General features: G+C 41.9%; 1 protein-coding gene and 1 long non-coding RNA gene across 5 annotated transcripts in view; one reads left to right on the forward strand and one right to left on the reverse strand.

Moving 5' to 3' along the window:
• Positions 1 to 711: 711 nt before the first annotated feature.
• Positions 712 to 19105, reverse strand: part of zeb2b (zinc finger E-box binding homeobox 2b) — a 99769-nt gene continuing 81375 nt past the window's right edge. For 2 of the 4 annotated variants that reach the window (XM_026158576.2, XM_026158573.2), the window contains exons 5-10: positions 17138 to 17326; positions 15528 to 15742; positions 11610 to 11718; positions 7339 to 9341; positions 4445 to 4625; positions 712 to 2915 (exon numbers count right to left, since the gene is read on the reverse strand). In XM_026158576.2, coding sequence (XP_026014361.1) covers positions 2341 to 2915; positions 4445 to 4625; positions 7339 to 9341; positions 11610 to 11718; positions 15528 to 15742; positions 17138 to 17326 — 3272 coding nt within the window. In that variant the 3' untranslated portion in view covers positions 712 to 2340. The remainder of the gene's footprint in view (positions 2916 to 4444; positions 4626 to 7338; positions 9342 to 11609; positions 11719 to 15527; positions 15743 to 17137; positions 17327 to 19105) is intronic. The other 2 variants (XM_026158577.2, XM_026158578.2) reach the window with 2 other exon arrangements.
• Positions 10446 to 11417, forward strand: LOC145424499 (uncharacterized). Its single transcript, XR_013905587.1, has 2 exons — positions 10446 to 10604; positions 10679 to 11417. It is a non-coding gene; the product is annotated as an uncharacterized LOC145424499 (long non-coding RNA).

The raw sequence follows: 19105 nt of genomic DNA on the forward strand, positions 1-19105 counted from the left end.
TTAAAAACCTTTAAATGTGTCTTCGCCTTGTGTTTTCTTGCCTTAAACCAGCCTTTAAGTAAGTAGTAGTCGTAGGTTTGCTCTGGTGTACATTTGGTCCTCCAATCAGCGGGAGTAACTCAGTGAAACAAAGCAAATCATTTTGATTCTTAAACCTGCTGACAGCTACATAAGTATGTTATCTGCTTACAGCAATTTGCTCAAGATGCTTTAATTAAAGCGTTAAAATGTCATTTGTTTCAAAAGAAAAGCTTCCAAATATGATTTTAATATTTTTTAGAGGTTTTAAAAAGCTTCACTTTGTGTTTTCTTGTCTAAATTAATAATTTGTTTTATATGTACAGCATTTTTTAACCTGTAAAAGAACACTTCCAGAACAGCTGGACACAGCACATTTCAGCAAATTCAGTAAAAACAGGATGAGACTATTTTCATTGGCAGATTGATTCACATTCACACATTCCAGTGACTGGAATCCAAGTTTTAGTCATTTAATGTGATTTACTAAGAAACTAATACAGAATATTTTTGGCTTTATTGTTTAAAACTTTGGTCGTGGCATTTATGTTGTTTTCTCATCTTAAAATAGTGATAATCAGCAGGAGGGCCGGGCTCAGTTGACTTTAATCCATCTGAAAAGAAAGAGTTCATTGTGACGAAGCCAAGCACACCTCACCGTTTGTGAACAAACACGAAGCCCCGAGGGTTTGGTACTCTGTAATTTGGCTACTTTTATTCGAGCAGGGTCATTTTCAAGAGAAATTACAAATTAAGAATTCAATAATACTTTTACAAAGACATTTCAGGAAAGATTCTTCTTCAGTCATGATATCATACATAGTATTTAACAGTCCCTCTTCATTTTTTTTAGCTTAAAAAAAGAAACAAAGATGAAGAAAGTGGAATTTTTCAGTCGAAAATACAGTGTTTTCACAATTGTATAAAAGTTCCCAAATTTGGAATTTTCCAGTAGCTGGAAAATAAAGGAAAAAAAAATAAAAATAAAATAAGATTAAACTTCGCATTTCACAATGTTTCAAAACACAATAAATGCTCTCTTTACGTAAAATTTGCCCCTATGATCGACACCATGTTCCTTTTTACTAAAATATATCTATATATTGAAGAACTATAGTACTGTACACAACAGTATGAAATAAATAAAATTAGGAAATATAAAATGGGCCACATAAATAATGTTTTCTTTTCAACCTACAAATAAATGAAATGCAATTTGTTGTTTTCAAAAAAAAAAGAAGAAAAAATGGTTTGGTGTAATACTGACAAAGAAAAGAGGTGAGAAAACATTGCACAACATAATGTAAACTAAGGAACTGCTGCCTATAATACTGACACGGGTGCTTCAAAGAACAACGGTGAACCATTTCATCAATACTGAAGCTGGTGAAAAAAAGTAACCTTCCTTTTACACAATACGAGGGTGGCACTTGCAGAAAACACACAGGTTAAAAGGTTTGCATATAAGGCTTCTTTTTTCTTATCAAAAACACCTTACAAAGGCTTCGTCCTTCATTTTTTTTTTGACCCTCCCCAAAAAACAACATCTGTCCGTAAAACTGTATTTTCCCTTAAAATGAAGGTCTCTTTTAAAAAAAATAATAAAGAAACAAACAAAAAAATAAACGGGGGGGGAAAGCTCCTTCACACAGTCTTTGAATTTTAATTCCTTCATTTGATTCAAGAGGCCTAAAACAGTGTGGCTGGAGATGAAAACTAAAGACGACACCGTAGGTAGGTTGGTGATAACAAAGGTAATACTGAAGGACTGTAGTAGTGCAGATACTACTGCTCTTTTTCCAACACTGTATAAATATATACATAGGCAATACTTTTTATTATTTTTGTTCATGATTATAGAAGCGGAGTGCAATTTGTACAAGTCACTAGTTGTGCTATAAATACTATGGAACACAGGGGTTTTTATTTGAGGAGGTTAGCACCACACATATTTTTAGGCCTTAGTACTGTACATTTTTTGAAATGTATTCATTTATTCATTGTTCGGTTTGCATAATGCAGCTTATTTCACAAACCCAAGCCTCCCCCTTCCCCCTTCAATGCCTCCTTCTTCCTCCTCCTCCTCTTCCGGATTGATATTTGAGTCCACGTTGAGGAGTCCGTCAAGCTTCCCGGAAGCTTCAGGCACGTGCACGTACAGCTTAAAACACGGCGTTTTAAACCGAGCAGGTAAGAATACTTGAACCGAAAAGAGAGAAACTTAAAAACTTTTTTTCTTTTCTTTTCTTTTGTTTTTTTTTTCATTAGTTTTTCTTTTTTTAAACTTCTAAAGATGGGAAGCTTCTGAAGTGTCACCGCCGATTACACGCCATCCTCCATCGCGTCCTCGTGATCCGATTTGGTTTCCGTTTTGCCGTCCAGCGAGCTATCGTCCATCGAGTGCTCTCCGTTCTCCTCCTCGTCCCTCAACGTGTCCGGGTCCGTGTCCATGCTCTTGCTCTCCTCCTCCTCCTCCTCAAACTCGTCGTCCCTCCGTCCAATCTTTGCGTACGTTCCATCCACTTCCTTTCGCCCTGCATCTCTGATCCCTCCGTTCACCACGTCATGCCTCAGAATAGCCTCTCGCTCCGCCAGCTCTGGGTAACCCTGAGGAGTCATGCCCTGCAAGTACGCCCTGCTCATGAGCAGCTCGGTGGGCTCCAGGTGGCCCTTCTCGCGGGCCTCCCTCTCTGCGGCCTCCCGCTCCTCGGCCTCACGCTTGCAGTAGGAGTAGCGGTGGTTCATGTGCTGCGAGTATGAGCCCGAGTGCGAGAACCTCTTCCCGCACTTGTCGCATTGGTAAGGTTTCTCCCCCGAGTGCAGTCTGGAGTGCTCGATGAGATGGTGTTTGTGTTTGAAGGCTTTCTTGCAGATCTGGCACTGGTGCGGCCTCTTGCCTGCGGAGACACAAAGCAGAGAAAAAACGAAAGGGACGTGAGAGGCGTCCTGCAGCCACAGCAAATCAAACACACACACACACACACACACACAAGTCAGAATCAAAGCAAAATATTGAGGAAAAACTCTGATGAACTGGATGGCATGGAGTAAAAATGACATCACCGAGCATTAAATCCAACTTACGACTTTGGGCTATTTGTTTATTCAAATTGGGAGCACGATGAGAAAAGCGTGCTCGCATTCACAGGCCTACATTATGGAAATTCCCCTCCTGTGGTTGAAGCATGAAGAAACTCAACCGCAACTACTTATTTTAGGCCCTGCGTGCCACACTGATGAATGCAACATAAATAAACTACTGCAAAAGCAAACAAACAGAGAAGGCGACAAAGGGGTAAACAAACCCGAGATGGGGCTGTGGGGCGGGGAAGGCTCCGAGGGGTAACCCTGCTCATCTCCAATTGCAATTCGAGTTCATGGCGAGGCCTGGGACTATATTAGGTTTTGAGCTGGAGCTCTTTCCCTACCAAATATGACGGCGCGGCTCAGATGCCAAGGCTCAAAATGAGAAACCCGAGCTGTCCAAGAGTGCAGGGTGAGATGTTTTATGGCTGGCTAAATGGCACTTTTTCCCCACACTCCTTCACCTAAAATATACCTGGATTCTTTTTAAAAAGCTACAAAGAAGCCTCTAATTTTGGCATTTCCCTAACTGCTGCTCACCACGTGTGGAAATATGGCTTCCTGCCTCGCACAAATCACATGACTCCCCCCTCTGACAGCTCCGAAACTGCACTCCAGGTCCAACATCTGGCACGATATTGTTAAAAACACACAGCGACGCATCAGGAGTGGAGATAACGCATCCCCGCGCCCCACCCCATATTTTCTCTTTTAAATGAAGAGGAGATCTGACGGTGGAGCCTCCCTCCCTTTTATGTCCAACCAGATAACACGAAGGCTGCGTAAAGCACAGAGCGCTTCTCTACAGATAGTGGATAAAATAAATGATGCAACTTGGTGAAAGAGGATCTCTGTATAATAACTATAATGAAAGACTTGTTATCGGTGCTCTGAAGCTTCTAAGCACTACTCCGCTGATGTGATCTATCGTCAATAATAGGGCCGATAAAGGCATTAGGGGGCCTTTTGCTGGCTTTACATATCTAGGTGAATTGATGTGTGTCTTTAAAGATAGCAAAGTGGTTCATACAGGAAGACATGATTGGGAAATAAATGGTACAATCCTGCCTATACCTGCAAAATTACAGAAAAAGAACACACAAAGCCTTTACTCATTCGCTGGATTTCAACCCTGTCAATGAAGAAGCAAGTTAGGTGTGGGTTTACATATATACAACTTAAGGGTTAAACAGAGAAGGAAAGAAGGAGGGAAAAGGGGGATAACATAAAAAAATATTTATATATATTAAAATATATTCATACTGATAGGATTTGGCAACACAAACATTTAAAACATAAAAAAAGCATGGGGTTTAAAATAAGGGTCTAGAACAGTATATACCTGTGTGTTCATATTTGTGTCTTAGAAGGGAACTGCTCTTCTGGAATGTTTTGTCGCACAAGTCACACGCGTACATACCACTTTCGGTCTTCTTAATCTTCTTCCGCGACAGACAGGAGTCGGGGTCTGTCATGTCGTCCAGCCCTGACATGTAATCTGGTGTACCGTCGAGCAGGTCCCCCTAAAAAGAAAAAAAATCACAAACAAAAAAAAGGGAGAAAGGATAACACAATAATGAATTTAGTGTGATGATGAGATGTTGTATATTCTTTTAAAAGTGAGAAAACAGTGAGGTGGTCACTGTGTATGTGGCAAATAACATGACTCTAGCTTAAGCTAGCTTCATGTAAATGTTGCTAATATCTGTTGCTGACATTATTCCACATGTAATCCCTTTAAATTTTTACTTAAATTATGAGTTTATGTTCTTAATGTGACTCAAACAAAAATTTATTTATTTATAGTTATGTTTAACCAGAAGACACCCTTTTCTGAAGTGTAAATTGCTAAGCTAACTGTAAATTAAGAGTAAATATCAAAATGCTACACATTGCTCAAAGAGCGTTCGTGTTATAATCTCAAAAGGTGTGACAAATTTTTTTTAGCAAACACAATAAATATTTTCTGAGCTGCTGGGAGTTTTTAACCCCTTTAGAAGGGTATTTACCTTAAGCCGCTGTAGCAAAAAAGCTAATATTTGTTAACCCACTATCTGGTTTTAATGAAAAGTGGAGTTTATTTTATCTATAAAGCTATAAAACCTATAAGCTCTTTATAAGCAGTGTATACTTTTTTAAATGTGAAAAAAGTTTATTAGTTGTTTATTTTTTTAGAATATGTATGTTAGAAATGCTAAAGTTTATTTTTCCTGCTAACTTTGTCTTGCTAGAAAAACAACCTTGTACTAGTAGTTACATTTTCAAGCTATATAATCTTTTAAGGTGACAGTTAATTATAACTAAATTAAGGAAAAATAAGGTGCCTGTGTTCATGTGCCGGTTTATTAACTCCTAATACTAATTTGAGAGAAAGCTAATGTTTATAATTTTAGTTGCAATTTCTTATATTTAGGTTTGCTATGATATATCTTGAAAAATTGTATGAAGTTTGACAAAAAGTTAGCAATTAGGTGTCATGCTAATTGCTATATTAACAGCTAAGTGTTTGTTAGCTAATTAGTATGCTTTGAGAGTGTCATTTAGCAAAACTACAAACACTTTGTAGCTCAATCTACGTTGGTGGAAAAGCTCATACTTGATACTTATATTATTTTAAATTACATTGATTTACATTATTAGCTGATTTTTGTGAGTTTAGGTCATAACTGCTTCATATTACATTAATATAAAGTTACTGATAGCATGCTAATTTCTAAACTAACTGTTAAATTTTAAAGGAAAGTCCAGAAGATCAACGCAAAAAAAGGAAGTTATTTAGTCGTGAATATCCTCTTTTCTTTAAACAATAGCTGGTGAAAGATCATAAAAATATCTAGCCAGACACCATTTGTCCACATAGGATCATTACACTGAAGCGTTCCTCCCAAACAATCACACAACGCTACATGTTCTCATGCATTTTTGATTACCAGCACATACCGGCGTTTATTTCTTATAAAACTTTCAGCTCTGCAGTAATATCACCCATCTATAACTGACAGTCTCCTCATTATGAAACACCGCTATAATGGTGTATTCAGTGTGGTCTAATTTTGTACACGAGCGTTAATTCTGCACATTCCTTTAAAATTCTCTTTTATGATGAAGATTAGTCTTAAATATGAATTGATGGAGAACAATATTATAACATTAGAGGAGGCACAGTGAGCCATTCTTGACATTGCAAACTCATATAATGATTAAAATCAGAAGGTGCACCTTAATGGCCAATATTGAGCCACTGAAGCTTTCCTTAATGAATATGTGTGTGATAATGTGGGGACAGCACTGCACTGTGTTTTAAGAAGGGACCACTATCACTCTGCAATCAATTTGAACTAAACGCCTGTAGCTGTATTTTTAAAATCTAATTTAATAACTTAGAATAGGAAACATTATTAATACTTTTTTTCATCAAAATGGCTCCCTCTATGTTAAACAGCCTTCAGCATTCACTGGTAATGAACATGGAGACTGTGCATTATTAATCCACATGTAGAAGCTCATTTTGGCTTTGGCTCTCTTTAAAATGCAGCAAAGTTGCAATGGGAAATTTCAGAGAAGTGCACAGCTCCGGGGCTCACCTTTGTCATTTTTACAAAGGCCTTTCACCCATATTTAATAACAAAATATGTGAGTTCAGGCCAGCTCTGGAGGAGGACTGGAGTCGAGAGCATTAATGTACTCCAGCGGGTAAAATTTACTGTGCAGAGTGGTAACAATTAGAGCTTTAACGAGATTAAACTTTAGGGCCAATATGGGTCCTGTCATATATTTTAACCTGATGCTGTTTGATATTTTGTGCCAGTGTTTTTTTGAGGGTAAAAATTAAAACACCACTAACATTCATAAATCTGCAAATGAAACTCTGGTAGAAGGGCTGGAGGCTCATTAAGACGGGATGAGATAATCCAGTTAAAATGAAGTCAAGGAAGTAGAAGCAATCCTCAAAGCTTTTTCTTTTTCATCACTGAATGATATTACTGCTAAAACAGCTGAACACAGGCTGCACAGGCCCTCCTTTCCTCCCACTAATGACGCCTCACTTTTTCCACCCCGGGGTTGTGTCACAGCTGTTTATCTCCATCGCCTATGCCAGTTCAGTCTACCTCAGGTGAGCGTTTCACTCTCCTAACTCCTGAGTGGTTTTTTAATTAGTACAGAAATGAGTTCAGATCATTTCAGAGAATCTGAGTGAGCCTGGGGCTTTCACAAAACCACAGGTGGCTTATTTACCTGGAAACCTGGTTTCCGCTGGTACTTTCTCCTCTGCTGCATCTCGGCAAGGGTAGCTGCCCCTGCTGCATAAGTGTAGGCCATGTGTGGTAGGAAGCCCATTTGATCCATGCCCGGATAGGGCCTAAGACCTGGTATGCTGGCCTGCATCGGGGGCATGAATGTGGCGGGTGGGAAAGCGCTCTGAGGTGGAAGCGACGTGTACAAGGGTTTGGCCGCAAACGGGTTAATGCCGAAGATGGGGCTAGTGCTTTTTTCTAAGTTTCCATTGTTGGTAGAGCCTGAGAAATCCTTTTTGAGATAGGCCAAGTTCAAAGGCTCTTCGAAGTGCTCTCGGGGAGAAGGGATGCTGTTATGGTCAATGGTAATACTGTTGACTTTAGGTCTGCTTTTGACAGTCAGTGCATGCTTGGGTTCCTTCATGAGTCTCGGCAGAGACAGGTCCAGCGGCTCAGCCTGCAGGTCTTCTGAAGTCAAGCTGTTTGGAGTGTAGGAGCTGCTGTGAGAGTTTTTGGAAGAAGTGGAGGACAGATTTAGCGGGGAAGGGGTGTTGCTGCGGGAGTGGTCCAACTTTTCACCTGTGGGTTTGGTTTGGCTGCCGCTGAACTGGTGGTTTTTCAAATGTCTGAGCGAGTTGTCACAGTTGTTCACGTTGTTATGGAGCTCTGCTATGGAGGGTGATGTGATGCGGTCAGTAGGCTTGATTAGAGACAGTGGCGACCTAGCTGCCAAAGAGTCTTTTGGTGGAGTGTGGTGGTTATTTGTTCCGACAACCATATCCATGTTGTTCCTGTGCTCTAGTGGTGGGGTCCTGTTAGTGCCGTACTCGTACATCTTTCGCTGCTCAAACCACTCCTTGACAAATTCCTGAGGAAGACCGACCGCTATGGAAATCTTGAGCAGCTCCTCCGAGTTGGGCTCCATGTTCATGGCAGAGTATGCCTTCAACACAGACATGTGGTCCCTGTAAGGGTTAAGAGGCCCAGTGAGTACCTTCTCAGACAACACGGAGGAGGGTAAGTGAGTGTTCTTCTCCATGAATATCCCTGGTTTATTGGGCATCAAATTCTCACTGGGCTGCAGCACAGCTTTGATCTCCTCGTTCATTTTACACAGGTAGCGTTCGTGTTGATGCAAAGGTATTGGCCCGGGGAAGGTTTCTTTGCAGTATTGGCAAGCGTAAGGTGTAAACATGTTGTTTTCCTGCACCTTCTCATCCACACCTCCTTCAAGCATGTGGTTGGGTTTCTCTCGTTTGATATTGCTAATCTGTCTCTTTGAGTCTGTAGTCAAGCTCTGGAGGCAGGCTTTGGCTTCGTTCACTTTTTCTAATGTGTAGTCGATGATGCTTTTGGTGGCGCCGTTGTGATTGACAAGTGGAAGACCGACCTGAGCCGTTGTCAGCGCTTGTTTCTGCTCCTCTATCTGGGATCCCAGCTCCTTCATGTGGGCTTTGAGCTTGGAGAGCTCTTCTGGCTTGCAGTCCATTTTCTGCCTGCACACAGTGTTGTCCACGATCTGGAGAACCTTCTGTACTTCGCTCAGGTTATTCCCCAGTGGACCCGGGTAGCTCAGGAGCTGCGCTTCAAGTCCGGCCATCCCAAGATGCTGCAAGGGGCTCTGGGCCGAGCTGTGGTGGATCCCAAGTGGGCTGTTTCCCCCCACTCCTCCATTCATGAAAGGCCCAGGAGCGGCAAATCCATGAGAAGCCATCATCAGCTTGTAGTCGAAGTCCAGCGGCTCCGTCTTGATGTTCAGGTGGTTGTTGTGCTCGGCGAGGCTGAGTGGCTTTCCGTTCTCAAGCTTTTGTCGCAGCTGGGTGATGGCAGTGTTAGTGGGGGAGGCGGAGGCAGAGGTAGGGGAGGAGCCTGTCTTCATGTTGCTGCGCATCCTGCCATTGACTGCAATCAAGCCAATACACTTTTTGCTGCTGATGTGGGAACTGTAGGAGCCCGAGTGAGAGAAGCGCTTCTTGCAGTTGGGGCACTCATAAGGTTTTTCACCTGAAACAAGAAATATAGATGGTTAGCCAAGACCAGTAAACAACCAATTGGCTCAAAGGGGGGTCATGCAATTTTGCTTTTTCTCTCATATTATTTTACGGTCTATACTTTACAATATAAAATGCCTTGAGGTGGCTGTTGCTGTGAACTGGTGCTATGTAAATAAAACAGAATTGAAATTAACTGAATTGTGCCAAGATGTGCGATATGCGCTAGAGCCGGTAATCTTCCAGTATAGTGTCTGCGTTTTCTTTATTTTCTGCCAAACTGAATTGGTTTAGAGATCTTTGCTCTTTTTTTGTACTTACATGTTTTGAGTGAAAGTAAACCATTCTTTAACATTTATTAGCTTTAACATTTTCTGCTCAGCTCAGTGAGCACACAAAGACACTAAACACAAAGGCATGGAAACCTCACTGACTACTTTTGTTTTGGACATTTTAAGCATGTTCAAACAAGTGTGATGGACATGAAATTATTTTTATTTGATTTTATTTGTAGGGAAAAAGGCTCCCATCCAATAAACTGTAGGAATTAATTGAAAAAACAAATTCCTTAAGAGTTGGGGCACTGTTAAGAAAATGTAAAAGTTATTTAATTCTTCATGTTTTGCTTTGAACCTAAAGTCAATATAATCTGAAAAAACTGCATTAAAATTAAATTAAATTATATAAAATAATAAATTATAGTTGAGCAATAGGGCTTCCTAGGTAAGGATACTATTTGTTTCATGCTTGTATTACCAGAATAACAGCTCCACAGTACATGAAGTTTTGAAGTAAGTTTAATGTGCACATCTGAACTCTGCAACAAAATAGTCTTTGTTTAAGGCTGATAAAAAGGAAAGTTTGCAACAAGTAAACAAATAAATTCAATTCAATTTAAAAGCTTCACACACATAAGCAAATATTGCACACCCCGAGGACTTCAGTGTCCATTAACAGCCGACGAGTGTCCAAAATAAACCAAAAGGAATATCTGTGGATCCTTAAATCACCGTTATGAGAATGTGGCAGGATGAATGTTATCCTTCGGTCCAACCCACTTTCAGCCTGGCCCATTAGGGGGCGCTGGTATAAATAGTGGCCATTTGAGTGTCTCTGCGTCGCTTGCCTGTGATCTCCTTTTTGGTCACCTGACTTCCCATCGGTGTGGTGGAGATCATTTGCGGGTTATTCTTCTGAAGCCTCCATCGCGGCTGGTCGTAGCTATAGAAGCCTCCTCTGAGCTATTCTGCTTACGTTCTGTGACCCGGCTTACTTGGTACGTAATCAACTTTTGTTACGCTCTCTGCCTTCTATTGTTCTTTTATAGTAATTATTTATTATGTTTCGCAGGAAGTGTGGGCCTTAGTTTTGCGCCAAGCTACGCGAACTGAAGTGCTGCTGTTTTGCCTTGCTGTGCTTTTACCGTCTGTTCCCGTTGTGAGAATTCTTTCCCTGCTGCTGTCAGCTTTTACAGTGGACGTCGGCGTGGACAACGGCCATATGCATGCCGGTTATCGGAGTCAGCTGGCGTGCATATTGATTGACTGTTAACTTATCGTCGTGTGGACGGCAAGTTGGAGCAGTACGGCGATTCCGTTTGCTCCAGATTTTAGAGTTTTATTCAGATTGTATGTTGTTTTATTGCTTTTTGATTTGTAGTTTGGATTTTCTGTTACACCACTGGTGGGAGGCCCTTTTTCTAGCTGTAGATCACCAGTGTGGTCCTGCAGTTGGGTTATCCCCCGGTGCTACACATTAGTTTGTTGTAATATATTAACATTTTCTTTGTTTCTTTTATTCAGATGCGGAGTGCCGATGTGGAGGAGACTAGGGTGCCTTGGTGGTGGGATCCCTTGAGTGTACACACCTGCCTTGTCTAGTTTATTAGTGTGAGTGTGTGATAGTGTGTTGCACTTGTGTTTTGGTGTGTTTTCTTTCTTTAGTTGTGTGTGGCATCCCTGCCCCTCCACTGGTAAGCCTCAGCTCTGAATACCTTTTTAAGCATATTTGTATTTGAATATTTATGATTATGTTTTTATTCGGTGTTTTAAATAATTACCAATAAATTGTCAATTTGTTTATTATTGAACCTCGTCTCTGGATTGAGTATAGCGAACCTAAGTGCCTTTTTGGTGATTTAGTGTCATTTCCAGTATTCTCTGGGTGAAATTCCCAGGGTGGCGTTGTCGTTCTTTAAAACTGAAGAGTATTTACTTTATATCCCAACCTCGTCTCGCCACAAACTTTCAAAGAGCAGGGCAGCGTTCTTCCTGCAACTCACCGCTATGAATCCGGAGGTGTTCCTTCAGATGGTGCTTGTATTTGAAGGCCTTGCCGCACTCGGTGCATTTGAACTTGCGGTTGCCGGCCGCTTGGTTGAGCAATTGGTGCTGTGAGAGAGAGAAAAAAAAAGAGCGAGAGAGAGAGAAAGAGATTTAAAAAAAAGAAAAATGTACAAACATGGAGGGGGTAAGAGTTCAGTTCACGCTACAAGCCAAATGGCTCCTGTCGCAAACGAAGCATCTTGGCTTTCTACTCCCACCTCCATTGAGCAACTACAGGCAGCGGCGGCGATAACAGAGAGAATCACATACCTTTTAATTTCCTGGCTGCACAGCCAAAGGAGGCCTGCCTTTAGAATTTGGCAGCCCAGAAAATAGAATAAATGAAAAGAGTCTTTTTTTAGAGCGTTTCTCCTTCATTAGAGGTGCCGATGTGATCTACTTTTCATTAATTTGGGGTCTAATCAGTCCAAAATGTATTCAGAATCATCTGTGAGCTCTCTCTCGCCAGCATACCTGTATTCACACCATCTCTGAATTTCACTTTTTTTTCTTTCCTCCCCTCTGCAAATGTGTTGCAGTAATTAGGTCCCCCCCCCAAAAAAAACAAAAACAAAAAACCCTCAAATGTCTCTTTAATAATCTTGGGATAAAGAAGCCAGCACATGGGCCCGGCCTTGATTTTGCTGTTCAAAAAAAAGGTAAACATCAGTTGCAATCCATCACATTTGCAATTCAAACAGAGCCTTCCTCTCTTAAAAAAAGGGAAAGAAAAATCAAAATATAATAATACTCAGCAACAACAACACGGGGTGTGTAAACCTGGCTCGTCACTCACAAAACAATTAATTCCAAGTGGGAGGTAGGGATGTTAAATGGTTAGTAAATATGGATAAAAGAAAAAAAGAGAGAGAGACACATTTTCTCTGAGCTTGCTAGGGGGAAAAGCAGAGCGACTCCCTCCTCCCAGTTCAGCCTTGACAAATGCTGGGGTGTGTGCTGACTCTACCCACATTCCTGGGGAGACAGATGGTGGCGCGCAGGACACTGGGAGGACTGGGAGGAATTGTTCAAACAGCCCCAACCTTCAAAGATCAAGCAGGGAGAGTCGAGGCCCCGCCAAGCGCCGGAGAGGGACCCCACCGCTCGTATGTTGCTGAGTTGCATAAACAAACAGCAACAGCTGCTTCGCTACCTCCGCCCCCACCTCCATCGCCACCGCCACCACCTTCCTCTTACTTCCCCCTCCCTGAGGACCCCTGCCCGGTAAAGTTTAGTCTCGCCACCACTGCTAATAAGACACAATTGCTCCGCGCTCATAATTGTGAATGGCACTGGCGAAAACGCTCCGTCTCTCCTTCATGGCTTGTTGTCTGTGTGAATGCCACCACTGCTGTTTGTGGGCGGGGGCCCGACTGGATTGGACTGGATGTTTGCATATGTATAACCTCTAATTAGTCATATTTCAGCTAATTGCTTAAGAGGAGGAGGAGTATTAACGCTTGTAAACATAGCAGACAGAACGGAGCAGCACATGTTTACCTATCAGAACATTACTCTTTATGTTAATCTGACTGCGGCTCGGCTTGTTGTTAATTGCCAAATGTACATCTAATATAAGCAAACAGTGGAGTTTGTCAGTGTCGATAATTAGAGGACAGGCTAAAAAAAAACAAGAGCGCCACCTAGGGAAAGGAATCAAAATGAGTAAGACATCACCTCAATCTCATCTGGAGGATTAGCACTTAAACAATCCAGCTCATTTACAAATCAAGATAACCGGCTTTGTAGAAGGAGCCACGGTGCTTGAATAGGAGTCTTTGGCCATTGACTGGACTCCGGAGGGGAGCAGCAACAGCATTGTAATATGAGGATTGGGACAGCGGCTCAGTCGGCTGGCCCATCTGCTCACGTTTACACCCAGCTGGTAGATCAGGTGAAAGTGCTGGCTGCTGACATCTGATCAAATCAGCCACAGTCTGAGCCTGTCATCCTCGCTTCAGAGAGCACAACACAACACCCACGACCTGGGACTGAACACCGCAAAGCATCAGAGTACATGATATCATCTGTTATTGGCTGAATGGCTCAGTTCTTTTTTTATAACTCTACTTGCATCACAAGGTTTTTCTAGCAGAGGAAGTCCAAGAGAAAATTGGACACCGAGACGTGACAGATTATTTTTCTCCAAACGGGGCTGACCCATTTGAGCTGTAGTTTCTCTGTATGTAAAAGAAAAAAGTCTAACATTTTATAATAAACATTGGTAATAAACGATAAATTGGTAGTTACCTTTGTATCTCTCCAGGACCAATTCATTCTTGATTTTTCACTTAGTTTGGCAGACAAGTACATTACATTCATTTTGGACCCCCTACATTAGTCTAGTTATTATTACAATCCGCCAAGTTATTACTGCTATTAGTTATTAGTAAAATGTTTAACTAAGTTTCTTACTGAGACCCATACATAATCTGATTACTGGCATGTCTACAATAACCATTGCAACACAGATTTACATCAGTTTTTCTACTTTTAACAAACCACGAAATGACAATATTATTTGCTACTTAATAGTTTGTGTTTATAGATGGTTAAACATCATTTCCTGTCTTACTCATTGTTTGGTTTTGTTTGTAGTCTAGGTTCACATTAGGCTGGGGAAGGCTGTTCAGATCAGGGTTGACTGAATCTGTGGTTTTATAGGTGAGCTAAGAAAATTAGGAAAGTAATGGCAACATTTATTAATCATTAATAGCTTGTTATATAATCAGAATGTAACTATTACAGAATTGTATTATTTATGTAGTTAAAAATAATAAATTAACAAATTTTTACAAATTATTAGCCAATGATTTCAGGGTGTCTGAGTGAAAAAAAAATTCTGTTTTTTTTTTTTTTTTTTTTTTTTTTAAAGGCCAAACAGCTGCCTGCTAGAGGTCTCTTCCTGAGAAAAAGGGAGTTTCTTGTCCCTACTTTCATCAAGTGATTGTTCATAGGTGGATCAATGGATTGCTGGCTGAAGTGTCATTAACTCATAATACGATACAGTTTGGCATGACTGTTGCATGGCGCTGTTTACATGTCTGCATAAGTGGATTCTTTACATTTAGAGGTTAAGTCGCAGTTTTTAATAAAGCAAAAATTCTTCAATTATAATTATCCTCCGAAGCAAAAACATCAACTTCATCTACTTTGAAATTTACTGCTCCGATTTTAGCTTACTGAGAACTTATAATTATCCCCAAATGTGCAAAAACTCTGAAAGCGTGCAATTTTTTTTGCCACAATCTATCTCAGCGCACATCTTCAACTAAAAGCTGACAAGCGAGTTAAACACCCGTAACTGCTGGATGCGTTTTCACCTCACAGAACTTTAAGGTGATTCATGCTAACTGCCAGCGGATTCACATTATATTTCAGACATACAGGATATAAATCGTGGGAGAAAAAAATTAAAGTATACACAGATGTTTATGCAGTGCATGAAATTAGAAGTGGAGGGGGGTGGAGTTTGATGGAGTGCTACGACTGCGGGCTGCACCAGAAGAACATTAAAGGCCAGGAGTGAAGTGAAGTTAAGGAGCTGATAAAAATTTCCAAATTGGAAATTAACACAATCATTCGATCGTGAACACGAGACTGGAAAATCATATCAGGGAGGGCCATCAAAAAACCATTTAGGGCCTCAATTAAAGTTATTACCATTAAAGGATCTGCATCTTCAAAATGCCATGAAAAATTAATAATGATTGCCAATCAGAAAAAATGATCTCCCTTCTCTGAGGGATCGGGGCACATTAGAAATGAAATGAAACAGGGGACAGGCAGAGGAGGAAAAGGAAGGAGGGAAAAACAGGAAGAAGGGGATGGGATGAGGAAGAAGAAGGAGAAAAAAGAAAGAATATCCCCCTCACCTGATCCCTTGCAGGCTTGTGTGTGGCCATATGCCGCTCAAGCTGAGTGCGGTAAGCAAACGTGTAGTTGCACAGGGGGCAGGCGAAGTTCTCCTCGTTCTTCTCATGGCGGTACTTGATGTGCTCCTTTAGCGATGTCAAACGCTTGTAGCCCCGGTCGCAGTAGGGGCAGGTCAACAGTTGGGCGAAGGCATCTGGCGTTCCAGGTGGCAGGTCTGCACAGGAGACAGCGGGAGGAGGAGAAGGAGGGAGGAGGAAGGGGAAAGGAAAGCGGGCCAAAAGGTCAGCGAATCAATGGCAACTAACGGGCGGGCTGCCCAGAGTGGTATGGGAGTTATCTCTGCAATCTGCTCCACATGAGAGTCACAGTGTCAGGCTGGCATCCGCTGCACTACGACCTCCTCCCGACTCACACACAGCACTCCCACTCGTTCTCACTTTCCTCCACATAGTTACAAACACGTACACGGTACTGGATGCACACACTATTCCACAGATAGTCCGAATTTCTTTAAACAGCCCTCATTTTCTAGTCCCCCCACACCTAACCACCACCGCTGGCACGTTCATAGTGTCTGTAGCGTGAATCACAATCCCGCTCAAATTCAAGCCCCCCTCTTCCAATTCTTTCCCTCCGGGGAGCTTCGGAGGTGTGCTATCTGATTTCAAGCCCCTGCCCAGCTGTTGCTTAAGACTGTAGGTAAACACCCAGGCATCCGGCGAATCTGTGGGACCAACAGCTGCCCGGTCGTGTCAGCGAGAAGACTTTTTCTCCCCCTTTCTTTTCTTTTTTTTTTTAACATTTGCCAGGACATTAGCTGAGCAAGCACCCTCAGTTACTGCAGCAGTTATGCTATAAGAGTAGGCACATTTAAGGCTGGATATCCTTTAAAATGGTCTGGAGTAATAGGAAAGGTTTTTAAATGCATCGGTTTAAAGAACGTTTTAAGACATTCTTCAAGTTTAAAGGTTATTGTGGGTGTCTTTCTGCAAAAAACATCCACCAAGCTGCTGGCAACACATCTAGAGTTAAGAGCAGGGTTTGGGTTAGGTTTTGTCTACTTGGACAACCTTGAACTGAAAAACTATGATGCCAGAACAAATGCATGAGGCTTAATTTGAAAGATATCATATTATCCTTCCTGAAAATATGCCTGTTTAGCCCTGTGAGGTCTAACCCTAAACCTACTTATATTTTAGAGGAAAAAAACTTTAATAGATTTGATGCTTGCCATCTAGAAGGATCCTTTTTGGTATCCCATGATTGTGAACATTTGGAAGAACAATTAAAAAAACATAATGACAAATTCTGATAGGTTAGGGTTCGGGTTGGGTCAGTGCCAATGACCCCAATGACTTAGACTTTACTTTCTTTTAACACGTGACTAAAAATAACCCTAACCCTGACTCTGAGAGGTTAAACCTACCTGTAACTCTTCCTTAACACAGGGAACCATAGATAGGTTATCAAAATTAGGTCAAACTTAGCATCAATTCCCAATATTTTCTGAGTCATAGCTGTTCTGGGTTACATCTTGTCTTGTTTCCTTCCTCTCACCCTAATCTTTCGACCCAGATCCTTCCTACAAACCCTTGGACAGGACCCGTACCGTTCTCCTCCGGTCCAGTGGCTTCCGGTGTGCCCAGGCGGGACAGCTCCTCGGGGGCTTCCGGGTAGATGATGGCGGTGTCACCCCGCTGCAGGTACTCGGCGATGCTCACCACGTGGCTGTCGCTGTCATCCAGCTTCCGCTTGGCAAAGAAGTCCTCCAACTCTGAAGTGCAATCGACGCTCTTGACTGAAGTGACAGAGAGGAAGAGAGAGAGATGGAGATTGTGAAGGAGGAGACTGAGGACAGGAGGGTGGGGGGGAGGCGAGAGGAATAAATTGGATTCCCTTCGTCCCCAGAGAAATGTCTTACAGGAGGATATTGGGAACATCTTGGTGGAAATGTGATGAGGATAGCCACCCTAAAACATTACAGCCGTGCTTTGGGGAGAATGCATCTAAATTACTGGGCTTGCTTGTCACGCCACGTCGGCTAAAACAAGAACTGTAACTTAATCCGAACAAAAGTCGGGAGATAAAGGTGCTACCATGAGCCTTGAAAAAACCTTCACTGACCTAATTTACTCAAATAATTTTTTAAAAAAAGAGCCTCATATACATACACATACAGACAAGCCTGGTTTAATCAGCAACAGAGCCACGTTTCTCAGTATCGACTTTCACATATAAGGTCAATCAAGAGGCTGTGGCTTTTGTTGATTCTGTGTTGAACAGATTACCAGGGCCAAACCACAAAAAGAGAAGAAAAAAAGGGAAAAAAAGGGCGAGAGAGGAGAGAGAGTGTGGGGGGTGGGGGCGGGGGGCATGCTTTGCCATAGCTGAGCTGAATGAATCTTAAGCCAACCAAAGTGCTGAGGCCACACAATGCATTTTCTCAAATTATTTCCCAGTCCCTTCTCTTCAGGGAAACTCTTAAGCTGCAGCGTGGAGATAGCTGCCTCCTAAACAACAAACCGGAGCAAAAAGAAAATCAGCAGCCTTCATTAGTCAAGGGGATGGCCGACTTTCAAAACATCACACGTACGCGCGCACACATACTGTTTACAACCTGGAGAGATCCTGGAGGATGTTTGGTGACCAAAAATATATTTTTTTAAAAAATCCTCACAAAACAAAAACAACCAAGTGACATCTCATCAGACTTCACCCCCGTTAATTAGGCTTTTAGACTGCGAGCCAAGGTGAAGTTTAAAGAGCGATTTGTTAGACCGTGATGACTTTGCAGGCCAATTTGCGAAAGGTCAAGGTAGTACATATTTGGATGTCAAAAATGGCACCGAAATGTCATCGGTGCCAATGGATCGCTTTTGATAACAGTGATGGCATAATTCTCAGTCTTCTCATTAGATGATTCTTTGTAGCTTTGGAGGAAGTGCTAAGCTAATTGTGATGATTGACTGATGATTGACTGGGTGCGGCTCAGTGCAAGCAGTTCCTGGACTTAAAGCTGAAAAGCTTCAGGGTAATGAAACATGGTTTACTTTAACATTCAGCTGATGCAAGCGACCAAGCTTCTATCGTCAGGAATAATAAAATGAGGACATATTCTGGATGAAAAAACATACATGCAAAGTGTTTCTTTAAGGAGAAAACGACCAGCTTTCTTTCCAACGGACGAGGAAATCACCTGGATCAAAGTGTGCTTTGGCATCGGGGGACGTGATCAAACTGCTCATGTCTTTAAATGAAATCACATGTGATCTAGTGGCGGGGAGCTTCCACAGCGGTGCCACAGTATTGTTTCCAAAAGTCCTTTAAATGGAAAACATTTGCTGGGCTTGAATTTCCAGAACATGAAGAAGGGGAGAGGAGAAAAGAAAGCGAAGAGGAAAACACCAGCAGAAAGTAACGGTAATTAAAGCTGAAGGGAGGATTTTGATTCAGGGCTGCATGGCGTTCTGCGGGGCGAGTTCGGTTTACCATAACGGCGTCCGAGGCCAATTGTCAGGGTGGCCAGGATGATATCATGGAAGGGAGGGTATGTGGCGACAAATCAGCTTTGGTGGCT

This window comes from Astatotilapia calliptera, chromosome 23 (assembly GCF_964374335.1).
Source record: "Astatotilapia calliptera chromosome 23, fAstCal68.1, whole genome shotgun sequence".
Taxonomy (NCBI): domain Eukaryota; kingdom Metazoa; phylum Chordata; class Actinopteri; order Cichliformes; family Cichlidae; genus Astatotilapia; species Astatotilapia calliptera.